Source organism: Pleurodeles waltl, chromosome 4_2, assembly GCF_031143425.1.
Source record: "Pleurodeles waltl isolate 20211129_DDA chromosome 4_2, aPleWal1.hap1.20221129, whole genome shotgun sequence".
In the NCBI taxonomy this organism is placed as follows: Eukaryota; Metazoa; Chordata; class Amphibia; order Caudata; family Salamandridae; genus Pleurodeles; species Pleurodeles waltl.
Window position 1 is genome coordinate 344568708 of NC_090443.1, and position 26044 is coordinate 344594751.

At 47.4% G+C, this 26044-nt stretch overlaps 1 protein-coding gene across 1 annotated transcript in view; it reads left to right on the plus strand.

Annotated features, from left to right (window-relative positions):
• The first annotated feature begins 8552 nt into the window (after positions 1-8552).
• Positions 8553-26044, plus strand: part of LOC138292687 (cytochrome P450 2D15-like) — a 404725-nt gene continuing 387233 nt past the window's right edge. The window contains exon 1 of the mRNA XM_069231408.1: positions 8553-9160. Within this exon, the coding sequence (XP_069087509.1) occupies positions 8951-9160 (210 nt within the window). The 5' untranslated portion in view covers positions 8553-8950. The remainder of the gene's footprint in view (positions 9161-26044) is intronic.

Below are 26044 nucleotides of genomic sequence, written 5' to 3' on the forward strand. Positions count from 1 at the left end.
TTTCCGGCAGTGGGTGCTCCATCTGTGGTAGACCCCGAGGGTCCTGACGTCCTTGGCGATGGCACGCCAAATATCTTTCTTCTGGTGGGCGCTGACCTACATAAAATGTACAGGGGAAGAAGAGAAGTCATTACCAACTGCACCGTCAAAGTGATTGGCCCCCATCCCTACCCTTGCCATGTGGCACATGCATTCACCGTCTTTCATGCACGCAGCACTCTCCCCCCTTCCTTCTTACATCCAGCCCTCTCCACACAGGCATAGCCCATACAACATGCTCCCTGTGTACTTACCTGTTTGTCTGGAGGACCGTAGAGTAGCGTGTACTGGGGGAGGACCCCATCCACGAGCTTCTCCAACTCCTCCGATGTGAAGCCAGGGGCCCTTTCCCTAGATGCACGAGCCATTGTCTCTTCCAGACTGAGGTCACAGCAGCACTTGCAGTGTAGGTCCTCTCCTGTCGATGATCAGGTATCGAGTGATTGAACAGATAGAAAATGGCGGTCACGTCCACGGCGGTGTGTACCGTCACCGCCAGCGTACATCGTCATTGGCTCCTGGGACCCATAGGCTCCTCCGATGTGAAGCCAGGGGCCCTTTCCCTAGATGCACGAGCCATTGTCTCTTCCAGACTGAGGTCACAGCAGCACTTGCAGTGTAGGTCCTCTCCTGTCGATAATCAGGTATCTAGTGATTGAACAGATAGAAAATGGCGGTCACGTCCACGGCGGTGTGTACCGTCACCGCCAGCGTACATCGTCATTGGCTCCTGGGACCCATAGGGTCCAATGTTAACCAATGCAGCATTGCGCCGCGGTCTTTGACCGCCTACCGCGACGGTGTACAACGCCAGCGCAGTTACCTCACATCCCATTGTCCCACTTTACAGGTCAGGCAGCCGCCATTTCAGGGGCCCACATGGCTTCATTTTCAACTGCGTCACACATAACTAGGCCTAGTCTCAACACACATACAGACCACCTTTTGTGTATGATTGGTGTTCTGGGTAAACTGTGTGTACGTACCTCTGAGTTGTTTGACTCTGTGCTTGCTGTTGTCCTTCATAGGCACCGTCCACTGGGACATGTGAGGAGATGGCGGCATCCTCCGGTGTACCGACCGTTGGTGGACCTGTCGACAATGGAGGAGCGATATTTGATAATCACCTACAGACTTGACCGTGCCACAATCCAGGAACTGTGTACCCAGTGTGAACCATACCTGATGTCAGCAATCCGCCATCCCACAGGAATCCCCCTTCAAGTGCAGGTGCTGTCAGTGCTCCATTTCCTTGCAAGTGGGTCATTTCAAACAACAGTGGCCATAGCATCAGGGATGTCCCAGCCTATGTTTTCCAACGTGTTGTCCAGAGTGTTGTCTGCCCTGCTGAAACACATGCAGAGCTACATGGTTTTCCCTCAGGTGGAGGATTTGCCTACAGTGAAAGGTGATTTCTATGCCCAGGGACATATCCCCAACATCATAGGTGCCATTGATGGTACCCATGTGGCTTTGGTCCCCCCCACAGGAGTGAACAGGTGTACAGAAACCGGAAGAGTTATCATTCTATGAATGTACAGATGGTATGTTTGGCAGACCAGTACATCTCCCATGTGAATGCCATGTTTCCTGGCTCAGTGCATGACGTCTACATCCTGCGGAATAGCAGCATCCCTTATGTGATGGGTCAACTCCAGAGGCACCGTGTGTGGCTATTAGGTGAGCACCTGGAAGCAAGTCATTGGGAATGGTTGTTTGGGTCTGGGGTTATCCCTCCAGGTTAGTGTGTGTCTAACAGTTGCCCCTCACCATTTGCAGGTGACTCTGGTTACCCCAACCTGTCATGGCTACTCACCCCAGTGAGGAATCCCAGGACCAGGGCAGAGGAACGCTACAATGAGGCCCATGGGCGAACTAGGAGGGTGATCGAGCGGACCTTCGGCCTCCTGAAGGCCAGGTTCAGGTGCCTCCATATGACAGGTGGATCCCTATTCTACTCACCAAAGAAGGTGTGGCAGATCATCGTTGCCTGCTGTATGCTTCACAACTTGGCTTTGCGACGCCAGGTGCCTTTTCTGCAGGAGGATGGTCCAGATGGCGGTGTTGTTGCAGCTGTGGAGCCTGTGGACAGTGACGAGGAGGAAGCAGAGGAAGAAGACATGCACAACAGGGACTCAGTGATCCAGCAATATTTCCAGTGAGACACAGGTAAGAATACAATCCTGCCTACTACATGTACTTTAACACTACTACCTCTCTCCTGTCTGTTGTTTTCACCCAGTGTATGGTCACTGAGTTGTCACTTTCCCTTACGGTTTCACAGATGTGGGTCCCACTGTGTGACATCTGCTTTGTTTCCTCATGGACTAGAGCTGTGTGACATACGTATGTTGACATTACTATTTAAAAAACATTTTGTCACTGTAATTGCTAATACACTATTTCGAAATCACAGACAGACTCCAGATCATTTTGTGCTTTAGGTGTGTTTATTTAAATGCTCAAAATTGGAGGGGGTAGTGAAATGGTGAGGGGTGATGGCGGAGGAGTGTCCATGGCAGAGTCCAGTCTATTGGTCTCACAGGTGCATTGCCCATATGGGCTTAGGAAGTGGAGCTGGGGCAATTCAAATATGGACAGGGTGACAAAGTGGGACAGTAGGATGACAATCAGGGTGGTCTCATTTCTTGGCGGGGGTCTTGGCATCGTTCTCTGTCTTGTTCCTGGATCTCAGGGACCGTTTGCGGGGTGGTTCTCCCTCTGCAGGGGGTGGGGTGCTGGTGTGGTGGTCCTGTGGCGGGGCGTCCTGTCCACTAGCACCGGCGGAGGTGGTGGGCAGTTCATAGTCCATGCTAGTGTCAGGGGCCCCTTGTAGTGCCACAGTGTCCCTCCTGGTGTTGAGTAGTTCCTTCAGCACCCCTACGATGGTGCCCAGGGTGGAGCTGATCATTCTGAATTTCCTCCCTGAAGCCCATACACTGCTCCTCCTGCATGCGCTGGGTCTCTGGAAACTTGGCCAGTACCGTTGCCATCGTCTCCTGGGAGTGGTGGTAGGCTCCCATGATGGAGGAGAGGGCCTCGTGGAGAGTGGGTTCCCTTGGCCTGTCCGCCCCCGTCGCACGGCAGCCCTCCCAGTTCCCCTGTGTTCCAGTGCCTCTGTCCCCTGGACCGTGTGCCCACTACCACTGCCCCCAGGTCCCTGTTGTTGTTGGGGTGGTGGGTTAGCCTGTGTTCCCTGTTGTGGTGGACACACAGCTTATTGATGTGTCTTGGGGACGGAGGTATGGGCCCGCTGGGTGGGTGCTTTGCTGGTGTTTCCAGAGGGGGGAAGGTCTGTGGTGGCCAGTGCCTGTGTGAGGGGAACCGACTGTCCAGAGGTCCCCGATGGTCCGGGCTGGTCATCTAGATCCAGTTGGACAGAGGTGCTGTCATCACTGTGGGCCTCTTCTGTTGGTGGTGTGGACATGTGTGGGCCCTCCTGTCCGGTGACGTTGGGTAGGGGTCCTGCAGGGGTATAAAAGGATGTTTATTAAATCTGTGTGTGTAATGGTGTGCAATGGGTGGGTGACCGTGCACCCCAGTGCTAGCATTCCTGTGTGGGAGCTTGTGTGATGATGGTTTAGGGGGGTGTATGGGTATGTGCAGTGGCCATGCTTTGGTGATGGGTGTCCATGCTTTGTTGTTGCATGCAGGGCTTGGTGTTGGGATGTGTGGTTTGTGATGTTGGGACATTAGTGAGGAGTTGGGGTGCTGGGGGTGAGGGTGAGGGTGGGGGTATGTGATAGCATGCAGGTAGGGTGGGGGATGTAATAGTAAAGCTTTGACTTACCAGAGTCCATTCCTCTACCTACTCCTGCGAGGCCCTCAGGATGCAGAATTGCCAAGACCTGCTCCTCCCATGTTGTTAGTTGTGGGTGAGGAGGTGGGGGTCCGCCGCCAGTCCGCTGAACAACCAGGTGGTGTCTTCAGACCACGGAACGCACCTTCCCCCGTAGGTCATTCCACCTCTTCCTGATGTCCTCCTGATTTCTTGGGTGTTGTCCCACTGCGTTGACCCTGTCCACTATTCTTTGCCATAGCTCCATCTTCCTAGCTATGGAGGTGTGCTGCACCTGTGATCCGAATAGCTTTGGCTCTACCCGGACGATTTCCTCCACCATGACCCTGAGCTCCTCCTCTGGGAACTTGGGGTGTCTTTGCCGTGCCATGGGGTGGTGTAGATGATGTGTGGGGTGGAGTGTTTGGTGATAAGTGTGGTGATATGTAGTGGTGTGTTGTGTGAGGTGCGTGGAAGTTGTGTGGGTGATGGTGTTGTGTGCCTGTGGATGCTGTTGTTCGTGCTGGTGGTGTCTCTCTCTGGCCTTCTTTCGGAATTTTTTGTCGTGGGGGTTTGTGGGTGATGTGGGTGTGTGTTTTATATTGTAATGGGTGTGTGGGAGTGGTGTGTGTATGTGTCTCAGGTGTGTGTATTTTGAATTGTCCAATGTGGCTGTGTTTTGTAAGAGTGGGTGTATTTTGAGCACGGCGGAGTGTACCGCCAATGGAATACCGCGGTTGAAAGACCGCCGCGTGGATTCATGTGTCGTGATAGTGTGGGCGTATTTCTGTTGGCGTGACGGTGGAGGTTTTCTTTTCGCCAGTTTATCACTGACCTTTGGTGTGGCGGACTTGTGTGGGTGTCTGACTTTTGGCGGATTCCGAGATGTGGGTCATAATAGCTGTGGCGGAATTCCGCGGCCGCGGCGGTGTGTTGGCGGTCTTCTGCAAGGCGGTAAGCGGCTTTTACCGCCAATGTTGTAATGAGGGCCAAAGTGTTGCCTACACATAGAAGAGGTACCAAAGGAATAGCATTTGCGAAAGATTCCTTCTTTTGAAAAAAGGTAGAACTGCAACAGCAGAGCATGTGTGTCGCTCTGTCTCACAACACAGGTACAGCAGTGGGAGAAACAGTGGAAGCTCCTGGTCCTCATTGAACAGGTGGTCAACGAAGAGCCAGCAAATCGAGCTTACCTCCCTTACAAAACAGGTATGACCTGGACAGCAGCAATGTAAGGCTCATTACGCTGTTCAAGCGTTTTTTCTTTATGGAACGGGTACTCATTGACAGCAACAAAACACAAACCTTTGCTCACAGAAGATAGCAGCAGTGCAAGCTCATCTTCCATTTATAACAGACACAGATGTAGTGCAAACATGAGTCGCTCATGTGTACAGTTCAGGAGGAAGGGAACATTCAAGTCTAAATTCGCTGAGATGGGTATTGGGGTGAATGAGTCAGTGAATTAAAGTGTGAGCACTACTGCCGTTCTCACTTAGCATTTTCTGTTACTGCAATGGTAGTCACTCGTTCATTCCTGTTTTTACTTAAGATACTATAGAGACACTTCATGTCCTGAAACTTCTGTCACCGCTCCTACGTATGTCATATACTGGAGCCGTACTGCTGTCACTGAGTCTTCCTTTCAATCCCTGCACGTTTTATTGTTGTCAATCCCTGCAACTCCTGCTCTTGTCACTGCAAGCAAGTGTTGCTTCTGTCATATCCTGCCAGTCCCTTCTGCTGTCACTCTGAATACTGTGGTCACTGGATGAATCTCATGCCGGCCTACTGCTGCTTCTGCACATCATGTACAAAGCTGTCATCCATTGCTGATCCAAATGCCAGTCCTGCCACTGTCACTTCACTGGGCTTGGCTGGAGCAGACAACCCCAAAGTGAGTAGATGGAGCTGTAAAGTGTACACCCTGTGAGAGCAGCACAACATCAGGGGTACTTAGTAGGTATTTCCTGCAGCAACTTCAGTGCATGTGCAGTAATCCTTGGTGTATGGTTTGGTGACACCACAGACAAAGAAGAGGGCTCTGGTGATGGTGTGTTCAGTGGATAAAGGCTCTAAGCACCTGGTTTTACTTCTAGCTTTACCTGCCATCTTCCTGTTAGAGAGCACCAGGCATCTGTTAAGGAGGAGGAACATGAGCTGCGCACTAGCTGAGGGTGCAAGCGTGGTACACCGTGGTACACCGGCTGGATCTACTGTAGCCCAGTGAGAGGGTGCAGCTAACACTTCATGGGTCTGCACCCAGTTTTTCACCTGGCGATCCTCATGTATCTCAATCTAATCCTACAGAATTGAATTGTGCTACCAGTACTCATCATAACAATAATAAATCTGATTTTGCACAACTTCTTTTCTTTTACTGACATGGCGGCAAACATTACTTCCAATTATGAATTTACGATGCAGCATGTGCACATTTAAATCTCAGTCTCTTTGCCCGACCCTCTTTCATTCAGAGAGAAAGAAACTGGAACTGAGTGCAAGTGCACATGTTGCTGCTTTCATTGCAGAACAAGTAGTGGTCTAAAACAAATGAACACGAGGTACTGTGAATTATGGAAATTATGTAATGGTTGCCAGTGAAATAGACAGTTTGCCTTTTTGATAGCCTCCAAACCATTATGCATAGTTTTCACATTGTCCTGGCTAGTAGAATTATGCAGCATTACTCAAGGTTATCTAAATTATGCAACAGATAATGAAACATATTCATCAAATTCTCTGGCAGTTTTTTTTCCAGCCATTTGACTTAGAAACAATATTTTTAGTGAAAAATTAAAAAAATAAACAAAATGTGGAAATTAAGTGGCAAACTCAGTAAATCCATAATTGAGTGGTAAACTCAGGAAACGCAGAAGTACATACATTTCCTGACTTCACCATTGCCCATTGTTTTATTAAGAATTTAATTGTGACAGATAAACAAAAGAAACATTCCCTTTCTGTTCATTGCCCATGTTAGTTGCACTTAAAAATAAATGTCTAATATATGAAAATGGATACCATGTGTAAAACAGTCCTATATTGCCAATTTGGGGCTATGGTGACATTTACAAACCACTTGACCTGAGGCCTTAAACCACCCCCACCCCCACAAACCTCCCCATTCCCCCAAAATCCTGGCCCCTGTTTACAAAAAACAAACTACCTCGACCACTCCAATCCCCCTCAGCCGTTAAACCTCCCCCACCCCTACAAACTACCCACTGAGCCCTAAAACCTTGCCCCGCCCCCTAAAAACTATCCCCACCCCTTAACCTCCCACCAAAACATGACCCCAGCCCCTTTCCGCCCTGAGCCCTAAAACCCTGCCCCCTGTAAAAAATAAAAACTACCCCGACCCCTCCTCTAAAACCCTGGTCCTTGTTTAAAAAAAAAAAACTACCCTGATCCCGGCAACCCATCCTGAGCCCTAAAACCTTCTCCCACCCTTAAAAATGAAACTACACAACGTCCCTACCCACCCTAAGCCCTAAATCCACTCCACTCCTAAATACTATCCCCAAACCCTGCCCCAGCCCCGCTTACCTCACCGACTCCTCTCCTAATCCTTCCTTCTCTTCTCTCCACCCTTCCTAAAACCTTCCCTAAAAAATAAACCACCCCGACTCACCCACCCACCCTAAACCCTAAATCCACCCTACCCCTAAAAGCTACACCCCCAAACCCTGCCCCAGCAGCACCTCACCGTATCCTTTCCCGATCCTTCCTCCTCTTCTCGCCACCTTTTTTTAGGACCGTTAGACCACTCTCTGCCTTAACCGCGCATATGCGTGGTTTAGGTACATGCATGGATAAGGCAGGGAACAAGGCAGTCAGGGCTAAGGCAAGCGTTGTTCTGCTTGCGTTGTAAACATTTGCGTGGCTTAGGCCGCATTGTTTAGGACGTTTTCCTAAAAAAAACATATTTATAAATGTTCACACCCTTTATCAAGAAATTTGTAAGTATAGGTATAGCAGGGGTGCAAAATATGTAACATCCCTTTTAAGAAGCCATATCCTCTGGCATAGTCCTTATGTATTGAGGAATAGAGTCCATACAGTCTTTAAAGTCCAAGCCAAGCTGGAATGTAGAACCAGCATTTGCTGACATGTGTTTCGTCTTTTTGTAAAGGACTTCTTCAGGGCTCGAAGACTCTGTTCTCGATGATGCCAGCAATTATTATCCTAAGTGAGTTGGATCAAGTAACGGGAATGGACACAGACCCCCAAAGCATTGTATGATCAGATAACATTAGGCCATTCATCCATGCCAAGTTGGGCATCTGCCGAGTGTAAGATCAAGTATCCTCATGAGACTGTGGTCACAGTAATGAGACGAACACACAACCCCTTGGGTTCACGTTTCTTCGTTGTGTTATTTACACAGACACGAGGACGCCATACAACCGAACGCCAAAGTAGAAATTATTTATATAAAATCTGAAGTGATTGTCTTTGCTATTGCTCGGATCTCCAAAATCAGGCCCTGCCAGAACCTTTTACTGACTCAGGTGGTTTACACTACCCCACCTCCTCCTTTTGTGGCCAATGAGTGGGTAAATCATCAGTCCAATCGATCACTGCTTGGAGAAACACAAAGATAAACAGAGGAGAGCAGAGTGATTGGTCGAAGCCGGGTATAAATTGAAGGACAGGGAGGTGAACCGAGGACAGGAGAGAGAAGGCTGACAGGTGGTGGCTACACCTGGGAGGAGACAAGAGAGGCGAGGAGGGAGAGTGGAAGCTGCATTTAAAGGCAGGAGCTGGGCAAGGAGCAGACGGGAGCTGTATGTAATTGGGCGAGATAGGAAGGAAAGAAGCAGGAGAAAGGAAAAAATGTGTGTAAGTGAGATGAAGAGAAAGGCGATAGGGGAGGCACGACCTGGTAAATGATACATTAAAAGAGAGACAATCTAAGAAAGAAAAGCATAGAAAAGGTGAAGGCAATACCGCGTAGAGGGAGAGCGTGATCTCTGGTGGAAGAAGAGAGAGGGACCGGAAGCAGACTGTGCGGGTATGTTGGCACATAACAAGGTCCAATAAACAAGCACTACAGTTTGAGGAACAGCGGGAAGGGTGTAAAGGAGAGACAGAAACATTACATTTGGTAGCGAGTCAGAAGGAGCAAGCATGAGTCTGCTCTCAGTGCCCTGGTCCCTCCTGCCCTCGGGTACCTTCTTGACGATGCTGGCTCTTTTCTTCACCGTCTTTGCTCTGCTCTTTGATTTCATGAAGCGCCGGAGGAGTTGGAGCCGCTACCCACCCGGACCCACCTCTCTGCCCTTTTTTGGGAATATTCTGCAGGTGGATTTCAAAAATCTTTCCGAATACTGTGCTCGGGTGAGTCTGTCGGCAGAGAACTACTTGTATCCAATGATTGTTGTCTGAGTGTTGTATAGTAAAGACTGTAAAACAGTTATAGTAAAATATGGCATCAGTACGATGCAAACCGCTACTTGCCTATAAACGGTGGTGATGTATTTTAATATTATATGTGCCTGATGACGTTAGAACGTTGCTATCATAAACAAAAATACGTCACTGTTCTTCAGTAACACTGCGTCACAAGCGGTTCGTGATGTCACAGTGCCACTTTCCTCAATGAAGGCACAGGTTGGACGTCTGTTTCCCTCAGAAGCTGCGAGGAAAGGAGGCAAGCGCAGCAGCCAGAATAATGTGCGAGCCTCAAGCAGAGCCTGTGCGAGAGAAAATACCTCATGCTAGAGTGGCACAGAGTATGTGTTCCTGTGCGGAGCATCATATTCAGTCACCAACTTCGAGGGAAGGAAGAACGGAGATTGTCTTGGAATTTTCAGAGTGACTCTGAGAAAATCAACTGTTGGGCCAAAGTCTGCAAACAAAGGTATCTAAGGAGGACATGGAGTATAGAGATTGCAAAGGACAGAGAGACTGTGAATACCAGTGAAACTAAGGGGCAGATTTACGAGCCCCTAGTGCCTCCTTGCGCCACATTAGCGTCATTTTTGTTGACGCTAATGTGGCCCAACGAGGACAAAATTGCCGTGCCAAATTTACAAAGTGGTGCAATGCATGCATTGCGCCACTTTGTAACCCTTTGCGCTACATTGTGCCCGCGCCAGGCATAATGTAGGAAAGGGGTCGTTCCCCCGTTAGGGGACCAAAAAATGCGTCATTTCTTTCAGCACTTAAAAGGAGGCACACCATTGTTTTCAATGGGCCTCAATGGGCTTTGCAGGATTAGCGTCAACATATTTGATGCTAATCCTGCAAAGCTCCAAACTAGCGTAAAAAATGTTGATGCTAGCTCCCCTAACTAACGTCATGTACGGCGCACACATGGTGACGTTAGGGGGGCGCTAAGGGACAGCGCCACTTTTCTTGTGCAGTTGTTAAAAGTGCCAATAAAAATGATGCAAATAAATCTCTTGGATTTCTTTGCCCCATTTTTTTGGGCCTCCCTAACGGGGGAACGCCCCCTTTGCATATATTATGCCTGGCGCAGGCATAATGTAGAGCAAAGGGTTACAAAGTGGTGCAATGCATGCATTGCGCCACTTTGTAAATATTGCGTGGGGAAAAGGCCACCTCAGCATAAAAAAAAGGACGCTAAGTCAGCGCTAATGTGTCGCTAGGCCCTCTTAAATCAGGGCCTTAGTGCTTTAATGTCATTTGAGACTTTTTGGGCTACTACTGGTGTTTTCTACCCAACAGCACCAGCACTGTGGGACATATAATTTCATCTCGTAACTTAACAACAAGCTCTGACAAGGCCAATAGTCTCACCTGTGCCAGAGCTGTTGGTTATGTCAATGTCTTTTAGATATTTTGTACAGCAGCGTGGCTGAAAATTATGAAAAAATAGTGCTGTGCTGCATGATTTCACAATGAAAAAAGTGCTATGACGTGGCAGCACTGGCCACATTATACCTCTTTTTTTCTTTTAGCCATGCTGCACAGCGGACCCCTTTAAAACCCTTACTACTTCATAACTTGTTCTTATCAGTTCACAAATGGGCGCTTGGCACAGACAATCCTCCATGACATGCCTCCTCTGTCATCAGCAATAAAACTGTACAAACAAATAAAGGACAAAGGTATTCCTGTCTTCACAGCTATCAATAACAAGTTAATGTTTTAACCAGGCAAAATGGTGCATTTAGATATAAAGGTCCAGACCACATAAATTGCACTGGTGCTTTTTGCTATATCTAGCAGACATAGAAGGTTTGGTTCAGCGGGTCTCATTCCCAACATCCTATGAAGTTCTAGTGCACTCAAACATTGAATCTCAGCAATTATCACAAATGTTATTCAACCAGTATGTGCTTTAGAAATTTTTTACAACGTGCAGATGGCGCAGTGCTCATAGGTACAGTGGTGTGGCCAATATAATATGATACATATATGCAATTAGGGATATCCACCACTCTGATGCTCAGTTCAGTATAAATACTGATTCTTCATTTGATCCTGTTTCTATTGTATAATCCCTACCCTACTGTCAACGTTTTGACCCAGAAACTAATTTCGGTGGGTCTCCTCAGGACACACAATGACATCTTGCACAACACCTATTGGAGTGAATTACAGAGCAAATCTATCAAATGAATAGGCCTATTACTCATGTCTGAGGTTCATACTTGTATACCTTTGGAACATACTTCATAGATCTGTCCAACCTTCACATGTTGAGGTCTTGTGTTGGGCTCACAAAAGGTCCCCAATATAATAAGTAAATACATATGGCTAAGAGAATTGGGATTTACTCACGCTTCTGTAAGGTGACAGTTCCCCAAGTGTAAACTAATTAATTTCAATGCTTAAATTGGATCATTGTGGCCAACCCTGTGTGCCAAGTCGTTACATCTGTATGGGGTAATATATAGCATATGGTGTATCCCATATTACCTGGAGTCCCCACCATCTATAGGTCTTGTTATGCTGTATTCAAATCAAAGGTATGCATCATGTCCACTATTGTTTGTGTTGCACAATCCATTGACATCTCAAATCATAGTGTTAGAACTATTATTAAATATAATTTGCGGATAGGCATAATATGCTATATATCATCGGGTCCCAAATTAAATGCAAGGGTTGTATTGATTCCATCACCTAAACCAATAATAATTCAGGCCAGTGGGTACTACATAAACAATATTGTATCTGATACAAAATGTATTGTACATTACACAATCCATCTTAATATCTTGCAAATGCAAGTGTGTCCTTAAATATATTTTCTTTCTCTTACAACCAAGACAGTCCCATTAGGGCATTATGTTTGATTCCGAGTAGCTGCCAAGACTCGTACTTTGCATACATCATTCAATCTATTTTATGTGCTTCTGAGATGATCCATTCATCCTCATTCTCAAAGGCCTAGTAGTTCATTCGTTTCCTATTAAGTCAGATTTCACCACTTCCAACCCATGCCATCACAGCATGCCCTCTATGTATTGTGCCTCTGTATAGTGTTTAACCAGTGGTGTTCCCTCTGTGCAACATCGCATTCTGTTCCGATGTTGGCAAATTGTTTGCTTCACATTTGAGTTGTTTGCCCCACAAATATGAGATCAAATCGACAGATAATAATGTATATCACATATTTGCTGCTACAATTTGGATGACCCCTCAATTGTATTTTGACCTCTGCTTTCTCAATGCTTTTGATGCCAGATTTTAATTTATAGCCTTGACATTTATGAAATGGCCTACAGTGGGTGGTAGCCCCCATGTTTCTGTTATAATCTTGAGTCTCTGGGGCTCTCTGTATGCCCTCACAACATCATCTCATACTCTTATTTCTTTTGTATGCAAACAGAAGGTTGACATTGACCTTGTCATGCACAATATGCCAGTATCTCTTGATGATCTTACTGGTTGCATTGCTTGCTGGGCTGTAAGCGGTGATCATAATCATGCGTTCATTATTTCTATTGGACATGTCTTGAACTGTAACAAAGGTCTCTCTAGGACAGTACCATGTCTTTTTCAATGCTTGATGTACTATCTTACTGGGCTGTCCTCGTTCGATCAGTTTCATATTTAACAGTTCTGCTTCCCTGAATTTTTTTTTTTCTGAGTGCAGCTCCTCTGAATATGGAGGAATTGTCCATATTGCAGATTGTCACATAGTGACATGGGATGAAAGCTCCCATAAGCAAATAAAGATTTTTTGTCCGTGGATGCTCTATATAATGCTGTGTATAGCATTGCTTCAGTGAGTTCAACCTGAATGTTCTAATAACTTATCTGTCCTTTACTGTGATTATGGGTACATCTTAAACCATGATCTTGTGTGTTAAGCCATTCTACAAATTCTGAGAGGCCTTGGTTATCCCCATCCCATACCATGTCCTCTATCCGGTACTAGCTACACAATCTAATGGATCATTGTCAACAATGTTTCCTCTTCCTACCTGAAACAAACAAAACAAAAAATGCATGTCTGTAACCAGTGACTCTGAACTTTATGCGTACTGGGAATAATAACATGAACCCATTATTTATGCCCATCACACCAAGTGCTTCATCTTCTTCATAATCACATTTGCAAAGGCACCCAAAACCAAGCTAAAACAATGGGAGGGATGGTAACATAATCATAGTCAGAATTGCTTCCATTTTCTTACGATAATGGCATTACTCCTAGTCCTACTCCCTCGCCTTCCTTTTAACCAATGAGGCCTCCCACCTCCCCCCTAGACCCTCCCTTCCCCTTTCAAACCCCCCCCCACCCTTATCTCCTCCTGTACAAAAACCAAGCCCAAGCTGCAACTCGGACAGTCCGTACCGGGAGGGTGGGAGGGAACGGAAAAGGAAGGCGAGGGAGTAGGACTAGGAGTAATGCCATTATAGTAAGAAAATGGAAGCATTACCTCCCGTCCCTCCCTCGCCTTCCTTTTAACCAATGAGACATACCAAGAAAACACACAGGAGACGGACATCGAGTTGCAAGACCTTTATTTAATATCCTGCACCAAGATCATCCCAAATATTATCTCATAGAGGATAAGACCCGGTGACCTAACACCGACTCCAAACTACCCAAGTCCGACAGCCTGTAATGACGCACAAACGTCGAAGGAGAAGCCCAAGTGGCGGCCCTGCAAATTTCCACCACAGACGTCCCCTGAAGCTCCGCCACCGTAGCCGCCATGCCTCTGGTAGATCTCCCCTGAATCCCTTGAGGAGGAACCACCTCTTTCAAGGAATAGGCCAATAGAATTAAAGATCTTACCCACCGACTCAAGGAAGCTGTGGAAGGTTTTTCACCTTTGCGAGCCGGACCAAAATTAACAAACAGTGAATCCCCCTTACGAAAAGGAGCCACCACCCGCAGATACTCCAACAAAACCCTGCGTACATCCAACGAATGCAAACGGACCTCCTCCCTTGAGGAGGGATTCAGACAAAATGAAGGAAGGATGACCTCCTGCCGGGAATGGAACGAAGAATTGACTTTTGGAATAAAGGAAGGCACCGGAACCAGAACCACCCTATCGTGAAAAATCTTACAAAAAGGAAAGGAACAAGCCAATGCCCCCAATTCCCCCAACCGACGAGCCGAAGTAATGGCTACCAAAAAGAACGTCTTCAAAGATAGATGGCGCAAATCACAGTCCCCCAATGGTTCAAAAGGGGCCTCCGTCAACACATCCAAAACCAAGGACAGATCCCATGAAGGAAAAGAACGTACCGGGCGAGGAAATAAATTAACAAGCCCTTGAAAAAATCTAGGCATCAAGTGCCCTTCATCCTGAAGATTACGCCATGGTCCTCTGAAAGCCTGAATAGCTACCCACTGTACCCGAAGAGAAGCCACTGACAACCCTAAATGAGCACCGTCCTGCAGGAACTGCATCACCTCAAAGATAGAAGCGCAGGTAGGATCCAACTCACGACTTAAGCACCATGACGAAAACACCTTCCACTGTCGACCATAAGAAAGCAGAGTGGAACGTCTCCTCGAAGCCAGTAAGGTAGAACTCAAAGCCACAGGCACCCCCAGACCTGTCAATCCCCGTCGTTCAACTTCCAGGCCGTCAAGTGTAACCTCCTCAATGACCCCAATGGGAGGCAGGGAAACTCCAGGGTAGACGGACAAAGGGGCAGAGGCCACCTCTTCCCGTCCGCCATCAGCCTCAACAACGGGAACCAATTCGCCCTCGGCCAAAGTGGCGCAATGAGGATAACCCTGGACCCCAGATCCCTCACTCATAACAGATACGCCCTGAGTAGTTGAAAAGGAGGGAACGCATACAAAAGGCCCTGCGGCCAAGGACACGACATCCCGTCCACCTCCCATGCTTGGGGACACCGAAACCGGGAGCAGAAGCGATCCACTTTCGCATTCCCTGCGGACGCAAACACATCCAGCACTGGAAGACCCCAAAGCCGAACCAGATGCTGAAACAGAGACTTCCGGAGAGAGAAAAGTTGAGAGGAAGGAATCACTCTGCTCAGCAGATCCGCCCGAACATTTACCACCCCCCGAATGTACGTAGCCCTGAGAGAAGGAACCCACTCCTGAGCCCACACAAAAATCTCTCTGACTAGATTGAACAGAGCCCTCGACCTGGTCCCCCCTTGCCGATTGACATAAGCCTTGGCCACTAAGTTGTCTGTGCGAACCAGAACCGCCGATCCCCTCAGGGAATCCTGGAAATGGACCAGAGCCAGGAATACCGCCCTCAATTCGTGCCAATTCGACGACCGACTCGCCTCCCGAGGGGACCAAAACCCCTGAATCTGAGCCGACCCCATCCATGCCCCCCAACCGGAGAGGCTGGCATCCGTCGTCACCACCACGGGTCTTAGAGGCGATAAAGAAACCCCTACCCTCAGGTGGTCTGCATCCAACCACCATTGCAACTCTCTGTGAATCAATCCAGACCCTGGAACCCTGTCCTTCAGAGAACCGGACCCTGGTGCCCACCTTCTCAAGAACCATGTCATAAAGCACAGGAGATGGAAACGTGCCCAAGGAACCAGAAATATCACCGATGCCAAATGACCCTGCAGACGCAACCATAGAAGAGCTCGGGGAGCAGACAGCAACAATACCTTCGTTACTAAAGCCTGGAGTACACCCAACCTTTTTTCTGACACAGTCACCAACCCTGGAAGTGTCCGAAACCGAGCCCCCAGAAAAACTAGATCCTGGGACGGCACTAAGTCTGACTTCTCCCAATTGATTAAAAACCCGTGGTTTTGCAGGACCCCCAGAACTTGGGCCACCTGCCTCAGCAACAGGTCTCGTGATTGGGCATGAATCAAAATGTCGTCTAGATAAGGATGCAGAAACACCCCTTCTGAATGAAGCAAAGCCACCAGAGGAGCCAGCACCTTTGTGAAAATTCGAGGAGAAGATTTTAGACCGAAAGGTAGAACGCAAAACTGATAATGGTCCTGACCCACAGCAAACCTCAGGAACTTTTGAGAGGATCTTGCCACAGGCACGTGTAGGTAAGCATCCTGTAGATCCAGTGACACCAGAAAGTCCCCTTGCCTGACCAATGGAAAAATAGTCTGAATGGACAGCATGCGGAAATGCACTGTCCTGATCCAGGTATTCACCTCCTTTAGATTGAGCACCGGTCGAAATCCCCCTGAAACTTTCTGCACAAGAAACAAGACCGAATAAGTGCCCTGGCCCCGTTCGTCTAGCGGAACGTGGGAAATGGCTCCCTTGACCAGTAAGTCCCGCACTCCATCCAATAATGCTCTTCTCAGTGACCCCTCTGAAGGCAGAGGAGTGGGACGTACCCCTGAATCTGGAGGAACCATCACAAAATCTATGACATAACCATTGTTCACAATGTCTAGTACCCAATGATCGTTTACACTGTCCTCCCAAGCTGAAAGAAAGTGACTCAGTCTTCCCCCAACCGGCCCTCTGCCAGGCCCACAGTGATTGTCAGGACCCCTTCTTGAAAACACCCCGGGTCGCAGGAGCAGACTTCTTAGGCGAAAAACGCGGCTGCAAGCGCCGTTTCCTAAATGAAAAGGATTTAGCATCCCTAGTAGGAGAAGATCCGGAATGCTTCTTCCACCCTTTACCCGAAGAAGAACCCCCTTTATAAGGTAAGGCATGCTTCCGCTCCTTAAATGCCTTGGAAAGCATGGATGGCAATTGTTCACCAAACAAGTTACGACCTTCAAACGGCAGTCTCAACAAGGCCGCCTTTTCCCCTGGATCAGCCTTCCAGGAACGCAACCAGAGGGACCTACGAGCCCCAATCAAAGACCCAGACGCCAGAGCCGAAGTACGGACCACATCAGAAGACACATCAGCCAACAATCTGGCCTGCTGCTCCATACCAGCCAGGAGCTCTGAACATTCCGCCCCTTCCTGTACAGCCACCGCCAGTTTATCAAAGTCTTGTACCAATGACTGTGACGCATAAGCAGAATAAATCCCTGCCCTCAGCGCCAGATTCTCCGCAGCAAAAGCCCTCTTAAGACCTGAATCCACTTTACGGTCTGTGGCATCCGTAGGCACACAATCCTCCGGATTGACTGCCGTTTTGCCAATCAGAGTAGCCAAAATAGAATCCAGGCGTACTGAAGGAGGTAAAACCTCCTCACCCTCAAGCAAGTAAAGTTTCTGAAGGAATCGTGGAACCTGAGCCTTATCCACATCCTTTCACTCACGAAACACCATATCCTTCACAGGTCCCTGAAAAGGCATGGCAAACCTCGAAGGTGTCTGATATTGAGGAAATAAATGAGAATCCGAGTTTGTAGGTTGAAACACTGGGAAACCCAAATTGTCCCGAACATGTGCCATCACTTCCCACATTTCTTCTCTGGAAACATATTTCCCCCCAGATGACGTCGATGGGGCCTCATCCTCACTCTCCGATGAGGACTTCCTTGCTGCTACCGATGAGTGCGCAAGCTTAGGCTGACCAGTCCTGGCCACGCCTGCTTGCAGTGCCCTGGTAACAGCCACCTCAATCATATCCTGCACCTCCTCTCTGGACATGAGGGGAGTACCCCTGCCTGGTAACTGTGAGTTCTCAGGAGTAGCAATGCTAGCCTCACCTCCCTCCTCCGAGGAGGAAGAAGAGACAATCCTACGTCTTTTCGCTGGAACTTTAGGCATGGTAAACCACCAAATAACACTGACTCTCACCCCAAAAAACTACCCTATATATAGGCACCTGGTCCTCCCCCAACAGGGCTCCACCAATCCCTAAAAAGGTCAACTTCTTTGGCCACATTCATAAAAACCACAGGCAGAACGCCCGTCCTACCTGAAGAGCATCTCAAAATCGAAGTCCCTCAGTTCCCCGCGGCTCCGCGGCGTGGAAACCCGGAAACCGACGCCCCAGCCACAGAGGGCCGGCAGACCCTGTCAGCCGGCCCCCAGTACACGCTTCCCGAGCAGCCATGCTGCTCGTCAAAGACGCGACCCAGCCGTTGCACCCCTCGCGGAGCTCCGCGTCCCGAGGAGTGCCTCCATCGACGACCTCCAGGCCCCGCCGTGCAGGTAAGAAAGGGAAAGAAAACCATCTAGCTTGGGCTAGACAAAAGAACAGGAGGGGATAAGGGTGGGGGGGGGTTTGAAAGGGGAAGGGATGGTCTAGGGGGGAGGCGGGAGGCCTCATTGGTTAAAAGGAAGGCGAGGGAGGGACGGGAGGTAATGGAAGTGAGCTGCCTCTGTGTGGTTTCCCACACCCATCACCCAGCCCCCAATACAACCTACTCAATAACAGCCAATCTTTATAGCCCAATCCCACTATTCACTTGTTTGAGGATTGTGGTGTAATATATAGTATAGTTGTGCAACCTTGCTGTGTAATACACTCACAAACCTCTATTGGGTCCAGTCAGGCTCGTTTGTAAAACCTTTAGCTCAAACATGGTAGTTGTGGCTTAAATCAGTAAGGCTTAAACAAAGGATATAATGTAAAGCAGTTAGAAGCACCGAACAGCGAAATAAGAAAGACACACAACACAAAATAAATTCAACACCAATTTATAAAAATAGATTATATTTTTATGAATTTTGTAGACACCAAGATGAGCAAAATCCACCAGAGGGTTCCAGAATTATAGATTGTGAAGTAAAACATAAATCTCAACTTTTTAGTCCAATGCACAAGCAAGCACTGGTAACTGTAAAGTTACCAAACTGGAAAAGTTTGAAAGAGTTGTGTTTGGCTACTCCACCCCGGGTGGTGTGACCAAATCTGACAGGGAGAAGGTCAGGGGGGTAATATGGAGTATTTGGACAGTTACCTTGTCACTAAAGCAGTCTCAGGTCCAGTTCCACACTTTACATCAAGACCACCATATACTTCAATGGAGTGATCCTGATGCTGGGGATGAAGGATGCTGAAAGATGCTCTGGGTGCCATGCAGTCAACGGAGGTGTCCTTGCCGTTTTTCCATAGTCCATGGCTAAGTTGGGGTGACTTTAGCTACAGGGTTTGGTGTCCCTAAAAGTCCTCTTTGAGCCAGTAGAAAGCCAGCTATGGCTGGACTAGCAATCTCCATGTACAGGGAGTCCAGCAGTAATGTTTGGTGAAGGCTGTTGTCCCTCTTTGGTGACCAACCTGTACTCAGATGATACTCCCAGGTGGAAGAGACACAGGTGCAACTTTTGGCTGTTGGGGATCGGTCTCTTGCGTTTCCCAGTGGTAGTCAGTAGCACCTCAAAGAAAGTGGCCACTGACTTGCTAGAATGGGCTTCTTCAGGTTTGACAGCCATGGTGTTGTATCCAGGCGGGGCGGGGTCAGCCGACTATCCCTTGGAGTCACTTCTTTGTTCTGAGACTCGGGAGTTACCTTTCTGCGAGCCAGGAGCCACAGGTACAGTCCTTTCTTTGCTAGCCCAAGGTGCAGCAGGTGCAGAGCAGCAGTCGATGCAGCCTCTCTTGCCAGGCCTAGGGGTAAGCATGGCAGACTTCCTTTGATTATTTCTCCAGTTCCATTGTGATATAAGTTCAGGATGACATATTTATAACTAGAAAGTGAACTGGGGGATGATGCGATCACTAGCCAATGGACCACCAGGATCCCCCAAACCCTGTGACGACATCCAGCTACATGTGGTACCTAACATTCCTGGACCCCTTAAGATGATTGAACCCTTCCTTGGATGTTAGGAGGTTGGTTGCCCACCCTAGAGGTGTTGCTGCCTGTTGACTACATGCCCACGGGATAACAGTTTTGGGCACTGGTCACCCCTCTCTGTTCCTACCGCCAGCCTGTCTACCTGAACAAAGGGGCAGCCCTTCAGGAGTGTGATCACCATTTGTCCACCAAAGGCTGCTTCACCTTTGAAGTTCTCCTTTTGTACCAACACCCTGAGTTGCTTCTTGCAAGGGGGAGGTAACATCTTTCGCTTTAGAAAGCTTCTATTGTTTCTGAGCCAGTGTCGTTCACAGTTCTCCCCAGGAGGGCAAAAGGCTGCCTGGACACCAGCAACTGTGCAAGGCCACTGGTCAAACTGGGCAAAAGAGTGACAACATTCTAAAAGTTACCTTTCCTTAAAAGTGACATCAAATTTATCTTGGGCATCAAGTGACATTAAATTTATGTTACGCATCAGGTTAATGCCATGATTAATTTGGTACTTTATAGTATCCTCTTTGTAGTCCCATTCAGAAGTTAGCCAGAGTGTGAGGTCAGCTGGTAACTCTATGTCAGCCAAAGGGGCTACTAAGCTTCCTACAGTAAAAATTTCAATTTTGAAGTTTTGCTGTTAGGGCATATTCAAACTATATGCCCTACCTAATAATATACAACTCCCTGCACCAGGGCTCCGTAGGCCATCCTGAGGGGAGACTTACATGTATTGTTAAGGGAAAATGGGGGTTTTCATTGGTTCAAATTGCAAAGTCAAGCTAGCAGTTTAAAACTGCTCTTCCAGGCTGCAGTGTCAGGCTGGAAGACATTTTATATTTTGTCCCACAAACGGTGGCAGACCAGTGCTTCAGCCCTAGGGGGCACTCTGTCTTACATGCACTATGTACCCTTGGTACCATTTACTAGGGACTTTTAAGTAAATCATTTTATGCCAACTGGGGGTAGCCAATTCATTATATACTTTATAAGGGGTTACAGCACTAGCACTGAGGTCTATTTCACAGGCCTCAGTGCAATCTCAGAGTAAAAAAAACCAGCAACATCAGTCCAAAACTTTGGAGGTGATCATGCAAAACAAAAGCCATTTCTTTACAATCGACAGTCCCCTGGCAAGACGAGCTGCTGTTTCTTCTCATTGGGTACCATGCTATGTTTCTTTCGCTGGAAGAAGGCCAACTGTTTTATCCTCAATATCATAAGCACTCCAAACTAAAAATAATCTCCACATGCACCTGCCACAATGGCAACTTGCACTCAGGAAAAGCCCTGCAATGAGGAGTACACTGACCACACATGTTCATTTATTTCCTACTCTTCCTAAAATGTCCACACATTCCATCTGTTAAATACTGTTAAATACATACTTATTAGATCAAAGAGTTGTGTTTTACCTTGCCTAAACCCCCAGTTATCGCGTACCTTCTTACTTCAGATGCTACTCTCTTAATTCCCTTTACCTTGAAATACCTCATGTCCCTCTGTTCATTTTTCTGATAAACATCTCAGTAGCTACTGGTTAGATGCAGCTCTTCAAACCCTCCTATTAATAGCTATATTAATCCTGAATGCAGCCTCATGATGCTCTATTATGTCCCCTGGCAAAATTCACTTTTAGCGTTTCTCTAAGTTCACTTTAATGAAATCACTGTCCCTAATGTTCTTGATGAGCAAATATAGGATAACGTTTGCTGGCCTTTTACACCATTTTGGGCATCAATTTCTCCCCTCACCTGCCACCTTTCCACCTCATGGACGGTTAATTTATTAAACGTCTTACTTCTTATATTCCATGTGGCTGTTTTCTGCCTTCTTTCAAACCCACGTAGACAACGTATGCCCTATATTCAACCTGAGCTGCTAATATCCATTAACATTCTTCAAACTGTGTTTTGGCAGAAAATCAAGCTTGGAAAGTTCTCTTGCTGATGATAGGAAAGGCTTGGGAATGAGACAAATACTTGTTTAATGAAATGAAAAAAATACTTTCATCAGGCCATCTATCTATCTTGGACTCCCATATAGGAGCCATTTCCCCCAAAGAACAGTTCCTCAGTGCAAAGTCCACAGCTTCCATGTTGCTCAGCCACAGCATCATCAAATGAGAAGCACTGTTAATAAGTTACACCCTTGTTTTTTTTATGTTTTGTTTATTGGTTTTTGTAACATTCCTTCAAACAGTCAACAACTCAAAGAAACAACTGTGTACATCACTGAGCACATGTTAGGTACTTCTACAGATTCTTATTTACCAAAAAGATTATCACCCATTGATACAGACAAAGGGCCTGATTACAACTTTGGCGGAGGGTGTTAATTTGTCCCAAATGTGACAGTTATCCTGCCCACTGTATTACGAGTTCCATAGGATATAATGGATTCGTAATACGGAGGGTGGTATATCTGTCACATTTGGGACGGATTAACACCCTCCGCCAAAGTTGTAATCAGGCCCAGAGTGTTGCGAGTATTACATTTCAGGGGTACAAGACAATGCTGTATACATTCCCCATTTAAACCAACCCCAACAGTAAGGATCGGCACTGACACTTCATTATCAACTGAATTTCCTCGTCTTCAGTATGAAGAAACATGTCACATACTACAGGGAGATGAGGTCAAAGTCTGCTGTGTCCCCAACTATAGCGGATACCTCTCCCGCTGCTTCCCCAGTTTCTTTACCGATCAAATAGGTCTGATATGGACCCCAGTAATTTTTGGGGCGATTCTGTGGTGGGGCCAACTCATTGTATGCATTAACCTGTGGGTTGCAATATGTCATGTCTGTGTGCCGCTCGTTGAGAGTGGGTAATGGGACCCGATCCCACCTCATCATGACCCTGTGTTTGGCCAGCATAAGGCCCATTGCCGCTAATCTCCTAACTCCTTTATCAACTTCCTTTTTGTATCCTAGTAGGGCCAACATTGGTGAGATGGTTAATTTAAGTCCTAGTATGCTCTCCAGTTCCTGGAATATTGTCCTCCAGAATCTATGTACGCCAGAGCAGGTCCATGCCAAATGGAGAAAGTCAGCCCCTCCCTCCCCACACCTCGGACAGTCTGCTGTACTTCGCAGGCCGTATGCAAATAATTTGACAGATGTATAATAGACCCTGTTGAGATATTTGAAGTAGATCAGTCTATGTCTCCCATTTAAGGAGATGGAGTGTACCATGGAGCAGCAATAATGCCACTGAGCGTCTGACAGGGAGACGCCTAAGTCTCTCTGCCAGTCAAGTCTAGCTTTTAGTAGGCCAGGTTTACATGCTTCTTGTGCAAATGCACATAGCCTAGTTACCAATTTATTGTGTGCTGTTTCTTAAATCATACCAGGAGAGTGCCTGCATTTCAGGTGGCTCCTGCAGCTCATCACCCACCAGCTCTCGAAATGCATGCCGGGCCCTAATGTAATGATATTTCATAAGTGGAGTCAAAGATGTGGCGTGCTCTGCATATGAGTCCCAGGGACGCATAGTGCCCTCACGAACAAAATCAGCCATAGTAACAATGGCCAACTTGTGCAATGACTCCAACGCACATCTGTCCTGGCCTATTGGAAACCCGTCGCACCGATCTACTTTCATAGGTGGGGAGTATAATAAGTTGAGTGCTTGCTCCACATGAGGCTATACCATGCATGGGTGGTGGTATTAATGGAATACAAAGTGCTATACCATCGCTTGGGCTGCACAAAGATCTGACGAGGGAGGGGATAAGGGCTTGCGATGTCACATTGTATATGTAAATGTGGTTTATTATGAGGGGAATGGATGCAACTATGTGCATGCATACTCAGCGCAGCTCTGTAATAAATCTCTAAGTAAGGGGCGTTTAGTTCTCCCATATTGTAAGGCAGCATAAGTACCCTCCAACTGACCCTTGGCTGCCTTCCGGCCCATGCTAACCTAATCATTAATGAGCATAGAGTGATAAATACCAATTTCATGAGCAGCATTGCGATATTCGGGAAAAGAAATAAGAACCTTGGCAACACCACCATTTTTATTAGGGCTGTGCAGCCCATTAGGGAGAGTGGGAGCCTAATCCATCGATCTATAGTATTGAATAGTTTCTGTATGGCTCGCCCATAGTTTTCAAGTAGGACAACCGAAGGATCTGTGTGTAATTGGATCCCCAAGTACTGTACTGAGTCTGTTTTCCACACAAGGGGAAAATCCAGTTGGGGTGGAGATGTGGCTGGGTTAAGGGGGAATATAATTGACTTATCTCAGTTAATTTTCAGTCCGCAAAGACCACCAAATCTAACTACCTCCTGAAGCATGGGCGAGAGATTGCAGTCCGGGTTGCGCACATATGGCAGAGTGTCGTCTGCGTATGCGGAGATCGTCAAGTTGTAACTGGGAAGCAGATACCTCTATGGCCATGATATTTACGTAAGGTGCACGCCGGTGGCTCTGCCACTAATGCATTTAAGAGGGGTGGAAGCGGGCATCCCTGCCTAGTGCCTCTGGTTATGTGTATAGGCTCTGACGTGACCACATTTACCCTCACCCGTGCCATTGGGTCAGTGTATAGGGCTCTCACCAACTGTAGCAACTCCTCTCCCACCCCGATGTGCTGCAACACCGCAAGCATAAAGCTCCATTCCACAGAGTCAAATGTTTTTTCTGCATCTAAAAAACCCACCACCTCTGTTGCACAGCGCCACATAAGGTTCTGAGATTCATTGTAAGATTACAGGCTTCTTACCTGGTTTTAGCAGGTGATGATTATTTCCTCTCTCATAGTCGCCGGCATGTCTGCCACACCGGCCATCTCTCTGAAAAAAGTAGCCAAGTGCAGTTTTAAGAGCTCTTGATAAGCCTTAGAAAAGGCCACTGTGAGCCCGTCGGAGCCCGGGCCCTCCTGACCACTGTGTCTTTTAGAGCCTTACGTATCTCCCCAGGTTGCACTGAGGATATTAAGGCCCGTATTTATACTTTTTTTAGCGCCGCATTTGCACCGCTTTTTGACGCAAAACGGCGCAAACCTACAAAATACAATGGTATTTTGCAAGTTTGCGCCGTTTTTGCGTCAAAAAACGACGCAAATGCGGCGCAAAAAAAGTATAAATACGGGCCTAAGTACTCCCTGTTGGCATTTGTCAGCTAGTGTGTGTTGATATGTTGTAAGTAGTCCCTAATAGCGGCCTCATCACATAGATTTTTAGAGGGGTAGAGATCCACGTAATAGTCCCTGAATTACTTCGCAACACTCAGAGGGTCACTAGATAGCCTACCCTCCTCTGTCTGCACCTCCAAAATAATATCTAGCTCTTTATTGGGTCGCAACATTGCTGCCAGAGTAGTGCTGGGGTGTTCCTCCTCCTCATAAGAACAAGCTATCACATATTTACCCAGATGCTTCAATTCACTGATTGCGGTGTCTTGAAATTCGGTTATTTTCTCTTGTATTGCACCAAAAAGGCGATTGTCCGCTGTAGTTAGGTGCTCCCTTTCTAAATCAGCTATCTCCATCTCCAAACAGGCCAAACAGCCCTATATGGATTTCAGAACCCCTGAATGTTTGGCGATAGCTATTCCTCTAATATATACTTTAAAGATTTCCTAGACCTCAATAAACCTGGATACCGTACCTATATTTATGCTGGGAGATTCCACTATGGCCTGCTCTAGGTCAGATCGGAACATGGCATCCACCAAAAAGTACAGTGGGAAGCGCCATGTGAAGGACGCGATTCTGCACTTTCGAGTCTCTAATGTAAGTAGAACCGGGGAATGGTCAGAATATGTTCTGGGCAAGGGCTCACATCCATGGATATGAGCCACAAGGCTTCGGGACGCCTACCAATAGTCTGTGCTTGTGTGTATATTATGTGCCACAGAGTAATATGTGAAACCATCCCAAGTAGGTAACCTATATCTCCCTACATCCACTAGTCCAGTGCTAGCTGCAATACACAGCAGAGAGGCGTCTAGAGGGTCCAGTGGATCTGTCCACTAATGGATTTAACACACAATTGAAGCCTCCCCCCACATTTGCGGTAGGTCTCCCATCTGGTGATTGTGGCACCTAAATCATCATAAAACTGCGGGTTACAATTTGGCTCATACAGCCCTACACGGAGAAACGTCAGATCATCCCTACTGCAGCGTGCAATGATGTATCGACCTCCCGGGT